Source organism: Oncorhynchus nerka, linkage group LG12 (assembly GCF_034236695.1).
Source record: "Oncorhynchus nerka isolate Pitt River linkage group LG12, Oner_Uvic_2.0, whole genome shotgun sequence".
NCBI classification, from domain to species: domain Eukaryota; kingdom Metazoa; phylum Chordata; class Actinopteri; order Salmoniformes; family Salmonidae; genus Oncorhynchus; species Oncorhynchus nerka.
Genome location: NC_088407.1, coordinates 4353662 through 4365920, shown reverse-complemented (window position 1 = coordinate 4365920; position 12259 = coordinate 4353662). Strand labels below are relative to the sequence as shown.

Genomic DNA, 12259 nt, shown 5'->3' with positions numbered 1-12259 from the left:
ACAAAAGATGGACACGATCTAGCCATGACCCAGTCCAGCGGAGGGCGGGAGTGAAACCTGTGTGAAGCTAGCAACATATTGAAGTATGGCCCACAATGCAATTTACAAGTCTAATAAATCTACATATTTCAACAGATGTATCCTGTTTTGTGTCAAATTAATTATTGTATTTAAAAATATATATTTTTATAACAACATTCCAAACTATTTTAAAATTAATTTGTCCAAATGTGTCGTGATTCCACTATTTGTATCCGTTTTTGAATCGATTTCAAAGAGGAGACTTTTATTTTGAAGTCGAACCGCATATTTCCCCGGTTGTTTGTTATTGTAGCTAACTTCACACAGGTGAGTTACATTCAATTCCTGCTGCGAGTCACAGGCACGCCTTTACAACTCTGGGCTACTTGTTTTCTGGTAAGAAATTTTAACAATACGCATGCATATTATTTTTATTATTTTGTAACTAGACTGTCTAGCTACAATGCATTATTGTGTGTCAAAGTTATCAATCTAATAACGGAGAAAAGATACAACGGAGTTCCGTTTTCAATGACTCGGCGTGCTAATTATATAGATAGCCTCGTTGTAAACATGACCTATCTTAATGTATAGCAAAAAGACGCGAAAGAATCAAGCACATTTGTGAGCTCCGAGCTATTAAACGTGTCAGTCTACGAGGGTGTAATATGAAGGCAGCCACATAAACATGTTATTGACTGACCATTGCATGGCTTCCAGTTGTTCTCGCGAACTGGTGGAGGGAAGGGTGTTTGTTTGGCTGGTGGATCGTGTTCTCACTTTGCGACAAATGGCGCCCAAGCCTCCCAATACTCTTTGAGTGTCAATGAGTACGCTTACATGCACACGATAATGCAATTATTTTGGACAGTCAGATTCCTGTAATAGTTAGTTAACGTTTACATGCTTTGCCAGAACGTTTTTTCCCCTAGTAATCTTGCTTTAAATGGACAGTTGCGTGCATCTGAAATCAGGCCACTTAAATGGGACTTTTGATAAATGTAGAAAATCGCCAATCAAAATAAACGTAATACCAAAGTGACTTATGTTTTGAGAAGTGTATTTGATAATGAGTTCGGACGTAACTGAACAAGAATATAAAGGCATCATGTAAAAGTGTTGGTTTCATGAGCTGAAATAAAAGATTCCAGGCATTTTCTATATACACAAAAAGCTTATTACTATGAAATTGTGCCCAAATTAGTTTACATCCCTGTCAGTGAGCATTTCTCCTTTGCCAAGATAGTCCATCCACCCGGTGTGGCTTATAAGGAAGCTGATTAATAGGCATAATCGTTACATAGGTGCACCTTGTGCTGGTGTAACCAGTATGAGATGGCTAGCTAGTTAGCAGGGTGCACGCTAATAGTGTTTTCAATCGGTGATGTCACTCACTCTGAGACCTTGAAGTAGTGGTTCCCTTTGCTCTGCAAGGGCCGCGGCTTTTGTGGAGCGATGGGTAACGGTGCTTCGTGGGTGACTGTTGTTGATGTGTGCAGAGGGTCCCTGGTTCGAGCCCAGGTAGGGGCGAGGAGAGGGACGGAAGCAAAACTGTTATGCTGGGGACAGTAAAGGGCCACTCTAAAATATGAATTTTTGTCACAACGCAATGTCACATGCCTCAAGTTGAGGGAGTGTACAATTGGCATGCTGATTGATTGCAAGAATGTCCAACAGAACTGTTGCCAGATAATTTAATGTTAATTTCTCTACTATAAGTCGTTTTTGGAGAATTTGCCAGTACGTCCAACCGGCCTCACATCTGTAGACCACATGTAACCACGACAACCCAGGACCTCCGCATCTGGCTTCTTCACCTGCGGGATCGTCTGAGACCAGTCACCCGGACAGCTGATGCAAATGTGGATTTTCACAACCGAATAATTTCTGCACAAACGGTCTGAGGGAAGCTCATCTCCGTGCTCGTCGTCCTCACCAGGGTCTTGACCTGACTGCAGTTCGGCGTCGAAACCGACTTCAAAGGGAAAATGTTTACCTTCGATGGCCACTGGCAACGCTGGAGAAGTGTGTTCTTCACGGATGAATCCCAGTTTCAACTGGACCGGACAGATGGCAGACTGTGTATGGTGGTGTGGGCGAGAGTTTTGCTGATGTCAGGTGGGAGTGAAGGACCCTGTTTGCTTAGCCAGCTAGTCCTAAAGAGGAATCTGGTACACAGCAGGCAGGAGTGACACCGTGTGCCAGCTAGGTAGACTGTGTCCTCACCCCCCCACACACAGTTCTGTTAACGGTGAGGGTAGGTGGGAGCCGAAGGACCCTGCCTCCCACCGGTCCGCTGGCCGTCTCCCACCGGTCCGCTGGCCGTCTCCCCCGGAGGGCCGGTCCGCTGGCCGTCTCCCACCGGTCCGCTGGCCGTCTCCCTCGGAGGGCCGGTCCGCTGGCCGTCTCCCACCGGTCCGTTGGCCGTCTCCCCCGGAGGGCCGGTCCGCTGGCCGTCTCCCCGGCGGGCCGGTCCGCTGGCCGTCTCCCCCGGAGGGCCGGTCCGCTACACACCAGTATCACTAGTCGTACATCGTTATCGTTATTCTCATCATTTCTAATCTACAATGTTTTATTACAGTCATTTCTGTTAATCCATTTATTATCATTGATTATTCCTGTTGGTGTCATTGTCTGAGTGGACACGTTGTTTATAGAGACCACGAGCTTGTGAGGAACAAGTTTTGGGTTATTTCATTCCTTTTACCAGTTTTGCTCCTGTCAATCTTCAGCAAGGATATGCATCTGATTATGCATAGAAGTAGGCCAAATATAGACCTATAAAATGTGCCCATTTGGGAATCTGATTAGATTGTCTTCACTCACCATCAATGTGGAGTTTCTCGGTGATTTTCACCTCAAAAAGCAAGTCTGATTTATTTTTTTACATCCATTGATGTAGTTTCTCAACGTTGCCTGTTGGGAAAAATCCCTCAAAGCGTTACCCCTGTCGTTCTCCCTGTCGTTCTCCCTGTCGTTCTCCCTGTCGTTCTCCCTGTCGTTCTCCCTGTCGTTCTCCCTGTCGTTCTCCCTGTCGTTCTCCCTGTCGTTCTCCCTGTCGTTCTCCCTGTCGTTCTCCCTGTCGTTATCCCTGTCGTTATCCCTGTCGTTATCCCTGTCGTTATCCCTGTCGTTATCCCTGTCGTGCTCTGATCCCGTGGAAACGTCATAGGCCTGCCTGAATGCTAATTATCCCTGTCGTTCTCCCTTTTCGATAACCATGTCGTTGTCCCCGTCGTTGTCCCCGTCGTTGTCCCCGTCGTTGTCCCCGTCGTTGTCCCCGTCGTTGTCCCCGTCGTTGTCCCCGTCTGTCCAGAGCTAACTGGAGTGGGAAACTCTAGAGGGCCCAGAGTATTTTATTCTAAGTTTGCACAAGCCTTGGGCCAAGTTGATACAGTGTTTCATGTTCCTTGCAGACAGGCCATGCATAGACAATGTGATTTCTAGGATATACATCAGACAAGCTCAGTAGCCTATAGGTGATTTTTGTTCTGTGATTTGTATTCACATGTGTCTATATATGGGAGAAATACACTTTTTTTTTTTCTTTTTTTTAATGTCAACCAATCGATTGGTTGACAGAACAGATGACTCTCAGTCGACCAAAGATCATAAAAAAAATTTTTTGGGGGGTACAGCCCTAGAATACAAGTGTAACGTGTGTGTAGGGATTTTTTTTTTTTGTCTATAAAAATAAAAAATATCACAACTTATTTCAACATATTGATTATGAATTTGAGCATTCTAAAAGCAGTGTCACCATGACAACAGGAAGCAGCAACAGTATCGTTTTCAATGTGTGTAAGCTAAATGGTTCATCAGGTAAAAACTACTGAATGAGCCCCCCCCAAAAAATGTGCTGGGATCGATTTCGATGATATGAAACGGTGAAGATGTTTTTTTTTTTTTGTGTCCTGTATTACTTTGTTACTGTGAATGTCTTATACTGTGTGGTCCCGACAGCTAGCTCTTTGTTACTGTGAATGTGTGGTCCTGACAGCTAGCTCTTTGTTACTGTGAATGTGTGGTCCTGACAGCTAGCTCTTTGTTACTGTGAATGTGTGGTCCTGACAGCTAGCTCTTTGTTACTGTGAATGTGTGGTCCTGACAGCTAGCTCTTTGTTACTGTGAATGTGTGGTCCCGACAGCTAGCTCTTTGTTACTGTGAATGTCTTATACTGTGGTCCCGACAGCTAGCTCTTTGTTACTGTGAATGTGTGGTCCTGACAGCTAGCTCTTTGTTACTGTGAATGTCTTATACTGTGGTCCCGACAGCTAGCTCTTTGTTACTGTGAATGTGTGGTCCTGACAGCTAGCTCTTTGTTACTGTGAATGTCTTATACTGTGGTCCAGACAGCTAGCTCTTTGTTACTGTGAATGTCTTCTACTGTGGTCCAGACAGCTAGCTCTTTGTTACTGTGTGGTCCTGACAGCTAGCTCTTTGTTACTGTGAATGTCTTATACTGTGGTCCAGACAGCTAGCTCTTTGTTACTGTGAATGTCTAACACTGTGGTCCAGACAGCTAGCTCTTTGTTACTGTGAATGTGTGGTCCCGACAGCTAGCTCTTTGTTACTGTGAATGTCTTTTACTGTGTGGTCCCGACAGCTAGCTCTTTGTTACTGTGAATGTCTTATACTGTGTGGTCCCGACAGCTAGCTCTTTGTTACTGTGAATGTCTTATACTGTGTGGTCCCGACAGCTAGCTCTTTGTTACTGTGAATGTCTAACATTGTGTGGTCCCGACAGCTAGCTCTTTGTTACTGTGAATGTCTTATACTGTGTGGTCCTGACAGCTAGCTCTTTGTTACTGTGAATGTGTGGTCCCGACAGCTAGCTCTTTGTTACTGTGAATGTCTTTTACTGTGTGGTCCCGACAGCTAGCTCTTTGTTACTGTGAATGTCTTATACTGTGTGGTCCCGACAGCTAGCTCTTTGTTACTGTGAATGTCTTATACTGTGTGGTCCCGACAGCTAGCTCTTTGTTACTGTGAATGTCTAACACTGTGGTCCAGACAGCTAGCTCTTTGTTACTGTGAATGTCTAACACTGTGGTCCAGACAGCTAGCTCTTTGTTACTGTGAATGTCTAACACTGTGGTCCCGACAGCTAGCTCTTTGTTACTGTGAATGTCTTATACTGTGTGGTCCAGACAGCTAGCTCTTTGTTACTGTGAATGTCTTATACTGTGTGGTCCCGACAGCTAGCTCTTTGTTACTGTGAATGTGTGGTCCCGACAGCTAGCTCTTTGTTACTGTGAATGTCTTATACTGTGTGGTCCAGACAGCTAGCTCTTTGTTACTGTGAATGTCTTATACTGTGTGGTCCCGACAGCTAGCTCTTTGTTACTGTGAATGTCTAACACTGTGGTCCAGACAGCTAGCTCTTTGTTACTGTGAATGTCTTTTACTGTGTGGTCCCGACAGCTAGCTCTTTGTTACTGTGAATGTCTTATACTGTGTGGTCCCGACAGCTAGCTCTTTGTTACAGTGAATGTCTTATACTGTGTGGTCCCGACAGCTAGCTCTTTGTTACTGTGAATGTCTTTTACTGTGTGGTCCCGACAGCTAGCTCTTTGTTACTGTGAATGTCTTATACTGTGTGGTCCCGACAGCTAGCTCTTTGTTACTGTGAATGTCTTATACTGTGTGGTCCAGACAGCTTACTCTTTGTTACTGTGAATGTCTTATACTGTGTGGTCCTGACAGCTAGCTCTTTGTTACTGTGAATGTCTTATACTGTGTGGTCCCGACAGCTAGCTCTTTGTTACTGTGAATGTCTTATACTGTGTGGTCCCGACAGCTAGCTCTTTGTTACTGTGAATGTCTTCTACTGTGGTCCCGACAGCTAGCTCTTTGTTACTGTGAATGTCTTATACTGTGTGGTTCCGACAGCTAGCTCTTTGTTACTGTGAATGTCTTATACTGTGTGGTCCAGACAGCTAGCTCTTTGTTACTGTGAATGTCTTATACTGTGTGGTCCCGACAGCTAGCTCTTTGTTACTGTGAATGTCTTATACTGTGTGGTCCCGACAGCTAGCTCTTTGTTACTGTGAATGTCTTATACTGTGGTCCTGACAGCTAGCTCTTTGTTACTGTGAATGTCTTATACTGTGGTCCCGACAGCTAGCTCTTTGTTACTGTGAATGTCTTATACTGTGGTCCCGACAGCTAGCTCTTTGTTACTGTGAATGTGTGGTCCCGACAGCTAGCTCTTTGTTACTGTGAATGTCTTATACTGTGTGGTCCAGACAGCTAACTCTTTGTCACTGTGAATGTGTGGTCCAGACAGCTAACTCTTTGTTACTGTGAATGTGTGGTCCAGACAGCTAACTCTTTGTTACTGTGAATGTGTGGTCCTGACAGCTAGCTCTTTGTTACTGTGAATGTGTGGTCCTGACAGCTAGCTCTTTGTTACTGTGAATGTCTTATACTGTGTGGTCCTGACAGCTAGCTCTTTGTTACTGTGAATGTCTAACATTGTGTGGTCCAGACAGCTAGCTCTTTGTTACTGTGAATGTCTTATACTGTGTGGTCCCGACAGCTAGCTCTTTGTTACTGTGAATGTCTTATACTGTGTGGTCCTGACAGCTAGCTCTTTGTTACTGTGAATGTCTTATACTGTGTGGTCCTGACAGCTAGCTCTTTGTTACTGTGAATGTCTAACATTGTGTGGTCCAGACAGCTAGCTCTTTGTTACTGTGAATGTCTTATACTGTGTGGTCCTGACAGCTAGCTCTTTGTTACAGTGAATGTCTAACATTGTGTGGTCCAGACAGCTAGCTCTTTGTTACTGTGAATGTCTTATACTGTGTGGTCCCGACAGCTAGCTCTTTGTTACTGTGAATGTCTTATACTGTGTGGTCCAGACAGCTAGCTCTTTGTTACTGTGAATGTATAACACTGTGTGGTCCCGACAGCTAGCTCTTTGTTTACCATTCACTTCCTGTTGAGGCCTAACTTAGCAGGCTTGGGTTCTGATAAAGAGTTCCACAGTTGAGCTAAACTCACGAGGCAGTTATTCTTCAAGAATCAATGTGTTTTATATCGTTCATTGACGTCAAAATTGTAGCAACTGAAGATGGATGTTTATTTTAATTTTTTTACGATGTCTGTTTTGCAAACCAACTGCCTCTCCTCCACTAGTGTTTAGTGCCGTGTCTGTCCTGTCAGCTGATCTCTATCGGGGGCGACCTTATCTCCCTCCTCTCCTCTCCACAGTATGAGAAGTAGTGCTGCAGCAGGATGCCAGGCAAGGCAGCAGACGCGTTCCAACCTGGGGACTTGGTCTTCGCCAAGATGAGGGGCTTCCCCCATTGGCCGGCCAGGGTGAGTCTAACACACACACTGAGGGGCTTCCCCCATTGGTCGGCCAGGGTGAGTCTAACACACACGCTGAGGGGCTTCCCCCATTGGTCGGCCAGGGTGAGTCTAACACACACGCTGAGGGGCTTCCCCCATTGGTCGGCCAGGGTGAGTCTAACACACACCGATGGTCAGGAGAGGAAGATTGTCGAGACAGACGATAGTGTCTTTCTCCTACAGATAGTAGTGTTTCTCCTACAGACAGATAGTAGTGTTTCTCCTACAGACAGATAGTAGTGTTTCTCCTACAGACAGATAGTAGTGTTTCTCCTACAGACAGATAGTAGTGTTTCTCCTACAGACAGATAGTAGTGTTTCTCCTACAGACAGATAGTAGTGTTTCTCCTACAGACAGATAGTAGTGTTTCTCCTACAGACAGATAGTAGTGTTTCTCCTACAGACAGATAGTAGTGTTTCTCCTACAGACAGATAGTAGTGTTTCTCCTACAGACAGATAGTAGTGTTTCTCCTACAGACAGATAGTAGTGTTTCTCCTACAGACAGATAGTTGTGTTTCTCCTACAGATAGATAGTAGTGTTTCTCCTACAGATAGATAGTAGTGTTTCTCCTACAGATAGATAGTAGTGTTTCTCCTACAGATAGATAGTAGTGTTTCTCCTACAGACAGATAGTAGTGTTTCTCTTACAGATAGTAGTGTTTCTCCTACAGATAGATAGTAGTGTTTCTCTTACAGATAGATAGTAGTGTTTCTCCTACAGACAGATAGTAGTGTTTCTCCTACAGACAGATAGTAGTGTTTCTCCTACAGACAGATAGTAGTGTTTCTCCTACAGACAGATAGTAGTGTTTCTCTTACAGACAGATAGTAGTGTTTCTCTTAGACAGATAGTAGTGTTTCTCTTACAGACATATAGTAGTGTTTCTCCTACAGATAGATAGTGTCTTTCTCCTACAGATAGTAGTGTTTCTCCTACAGATAGTAGTGTTTCTCCTACAGACAGATAGTAGTGTTTCTCCTACAGACAGATAGTAGTGTTTCTCCTACAGACAGATAGTAGTGTTTCTCCTACAGACAGATAGTAGTGTTTCTCCTACAGACAGATAGTAGTGTTTCTCCTACAGACAGATAGTAGTGTTTCTCCTACAGACAGATAGTAGTGTTTCTCCTACAGACAGATAGTAGTGTTTCTCCTACAGACAGATAGTTGTGTTTCTCCTACAGACAGATAGTAGTGTTTCTCCTACAGACAGATAGTAGTGTTTCTCTTACAGACAGATAGTAGTGTTTCTCTTACAGACAGATAGTAGTGTTTCTCTTACAGACAGATAGTAGTGTTTCTCTTACAGACAGATAGTAGTGTTTCTCTTACAGACATATAGTAGTGTTTCTCCTACAGATAGATAGTAGTGTTTCTCCTACAGATAGATAGTAGTGTTTCTCCTACAGATAGATAGTAGTGTTTCTCTTACAGATAGTAGTGTTTCTCCTACAGATAGATAGTAGTGTTTCTCCTACAGACAGATAGTAGTGTTTCTCCTACAGATAGATAGTAGTGTTTCTCCTACAGATAGATAGTAGTGTTTCTCTTACAGATAGTAGTGTTTCTCCTACAGACAGATAGTAGTGTTTCTCCTACAGACAGATAGTAGTGTTTCTCTTACAGACAGATAGTAGTGTTTCTCTTACAGACATATAGTAGTGTTTCTCCTACAGACAGATAGTAGTGTTTCTCCTACAGATAGATAGTGTCTTTCTCCTACAGATAGTAGTGTTTCTCCTACAGATAGTAGTGTTTCTCCTACAGACAGATAGTAGTGTTTCTCCTACAGACAGATAGTAGTGTTTCTCCTACAGACAGATAGTAGTGTTTCTCCTACAGACAGATAGTAGTGTTTCTCCTACAGACAGATAGTAGTGTTTCTCCTACAGACAGATAGTAGTGTTTCTCCTACAGACAGATAGTAGTGTTTCTCCTACAGACAGATAGTAGTGTTTCTCCTACAGACAGATAGTAGTGTTTCTCCTACAGACAGATAGTAGTGTTTCTCCTACAGACAGATAGTAGTGTTTCTCCTACAGACAGATAGTAGTGTTTCTCCTACAGACAGATAGTAGTGTTTCTCCTACAGACAGATAGTAGTGTTTCTCCTACAGACAGATAGTAGTGTTTCTCCTACAGACAGATAGTAGTGTTTCTCCTACAGACAGATAGTTGTGTTTCTCCTACAGATAGATAGTTGTGTTTCTCCTACAGATAGATAGTAGTGTTTCTCCTACAGATAGATAGTAGTGTTTCTCCTACAGATAGATAGTAGTGTTTCTCCTACAGACAGATAGTAGTGTTTCTCCTACAGACAGATAGTAGTGTTTCTCCTACAGATAGATAGTAGTGTTTCTCTTACAGATAGATAGTAGTGTTTCTCCTACAGACAGATAGTAGTGTTTCTCCTACAGACAGATAGTAGTGTTTCTCCTACAGACAGATAGTAGTGTTTCTCCTACAGACAGATAGTAGTGTTTCTCTTACAGACAGATAGTAGTGTTTCTCTTACAGACATATAGTAGTGTTTCTCCTACAGATAGATAGTGTCTTTCTCCTACAGATAGTAGTGTTTCTCCTACAGATAGTAGTGTTTCTCCTACAGATAGTAGTGTTTCTCCTACAGACAGATAGTAGTGTTTCTCCTACAGACAGATAGTAGTGTTTCTCCTACAGACAGATAGTAGTGTTTCTCCTACAGACAGATAGTTGTGTTTCTCCTACAGACAGATAGTTGTGTTTCTCCTACAGATAGATAGTAGTGTTTCTCCTACAGATAGATAGTAGTGTTTCTCCTACAGATAGATAGTAGTGTTTCTCCTACAGATAGATAGTAGTGTTTCTCCTACAGACAGATAGTAGTGTTTCTCCTACAGACAGATAGTAGTGTTTCTCCTACAGATAGATAGTAGTGTTTCTCTTACAGATAGATAGTAGTGTTTCTCCTACAGACAGATAGTAGTGTTTCTCCTACAGACAGATAGTAGTGTTTCTCCTACAGACAGATAGTAGTGTTTCTCCTACAGACAGATAGTAGTGTTTCTCTTACAGACAGATAGTAGTGTTTCTCTTACAGACATATAGTAGTGTTTCTCCTACAGATAGATAGTGTCTTTCTCCTACAGATAGTAGTGTTTCTCCTACAGACAGATAGTAGTGTTTCTCCTACAGACAGATAGTAGTGTTTCTCCTACAGACAGATAGTAGTGTTTCTCCTACAGACAGATAGTAGTGTTTCTCCTACAGACAGATAGTAGTGTTTCTCCTACAGACAGATAGTAGTGTTTCTCCTACAGACAGATAGTAGTGTTTCTCCTACAGACAGATAGTAGTGTTTCTCCTACAGACAGATAGTAGTGTTTCTCCTACAGACAGATAGTAGTGTTTCTCCTACAGACAGATAGTACAGACAGATAGTAGTGTTTCTCTTACAGACAGATAGTAGTGTTTCTCTTACAGACATATAGTAGTGTTTCTCCTACAGATAGATAGTAGTGTTTCTCCTACAGATAGATAGTAGTGTTTCTCTTACAGATAGTAGTGTTTCTCCTACAGACAGATGGTAGTGTTTCTCCTACAGACAGATGGTAGTGTTTCTCCTACAGACAGATGGTAGTGTTTCTCCTACAGACAGATGGTAGTGTTTCTCCTACAGACAGATGGTAGTGTTTCTCCTACAGACAGATGGTAGTGTTTCTCCTACAGACAGATGGTAGTGTTTCTCTTACAGATAGTAGTGTTTCTCCTACAGACAGATGGTAGTGTTTCTCCTACAGACAGATGGTAGTGTTTCTCCTACAGACAGATGGTAGTGTTTCTCCTACAGACAGATGGTAGTGTTTCTCCTACAGACAGATGGTAGTGTTTCTCCTACAGACAGATGGTAGTGTTTCTCCTACAGACAGATGGTAGTGTTTCTCCTACAGATAGATGGTAGTGTTTCTCCTACAGATAGATGGTAGTGTTTCTCCTACAGATAGATGGTAGTGTTTCTCCTACAGATAGATGGTAGTGTTTCTCCTACAGATAGATGGTAGTGTTTCTCCTACAGATAGATGGTAGTGTTTCTCCTACAGATAGATGGTAGTGTTTCTCCTACAGATAGATAGTAGTGTTTCTCTTACAGATAGTAGTGTTTCTCCTACAGATAGATAGTAGTGTTTCTCCTACAGATAGATAGTAGTGTTTCTCCTACAGATAGATAGTAGTGTTTCTCCTACAGATAGATAGTAGTGTTTCTCCTACAGATAGATGGTAGTGTTTCTCCTACAGATAGATGGTAGTGTTTCTCCTACAGATAGATGGTAGTGTTTCTCCTACAGATAGATAGTAGTGTTTCTCTTACAGATAGTAGTGTTTCTCCTACAGATAGATAGTAGTGTTTCTCCTACAGATAGATAGTAGTGTTTCTCCTACAGATAGATAGTAGTGTTTCTCCTACAGATAGATAGTAGTGTTTCTCCTACAGATAGATAGTAGTGTTTCTCCTACAGATAGATAGTAGTGTTTCTCCTACAGATAGATAGTAGTGTTTCTCCTACAGATAGATAGTAGTGTTTCTCCTACAGATAGATAGTAGTGTTTCTCCTACAGATAGATAGTAGTGTTTCTCCTACAGATAGATAGTAGTGTTTCTCCTACAGATAGATAGTAGTGTTTCTCCTACAGATAGATAGTAGTGTTTCTCCTACAGATAGATAGTAGTGTTTCTCCTACAGATAGTAGTGTTTCTCCTACAGATAGTAGTGTCTCTCCTACAGATAGATAGTAGTGTCTCTCCTACAGATAGATAAACAGTGTCTGTCTCCTACAGATAGATAGTTGTGTTTCTCCTATAGATAGATAGTAGTGTTTCTCCTACAGATAGATA

The 12259-nt window shown here is 42.6% G+C and overlaps 1 protein-coding gene across 1 annotated transcript in view; it reads left to right on the top strand.

Moving 5' to 3' along the window:
* Nucleotides 1-330: 330 nt before the first annotated feature.
* The window catches only part of LOC135574402 (zinc finger CCCH domain-containing protein 13-like), a 40259-nt gene continuing 28330 nt past the window's right edge, over nt 331-12259 (top strand). The window contains exons 1-2 of the mRNA XM_065025992.1: nt 331-417; nt 7241-7348. Of these exons, the coding sequence (XP_064882064.1) occupies nt 7265-7348 (84 nt within the window). The 5' untranslated portion in view covers nt 331-417; nt 7241-7264. The remainder of the gene's footprint in view (nt 418-7240; nt 7349-12259) is intronic.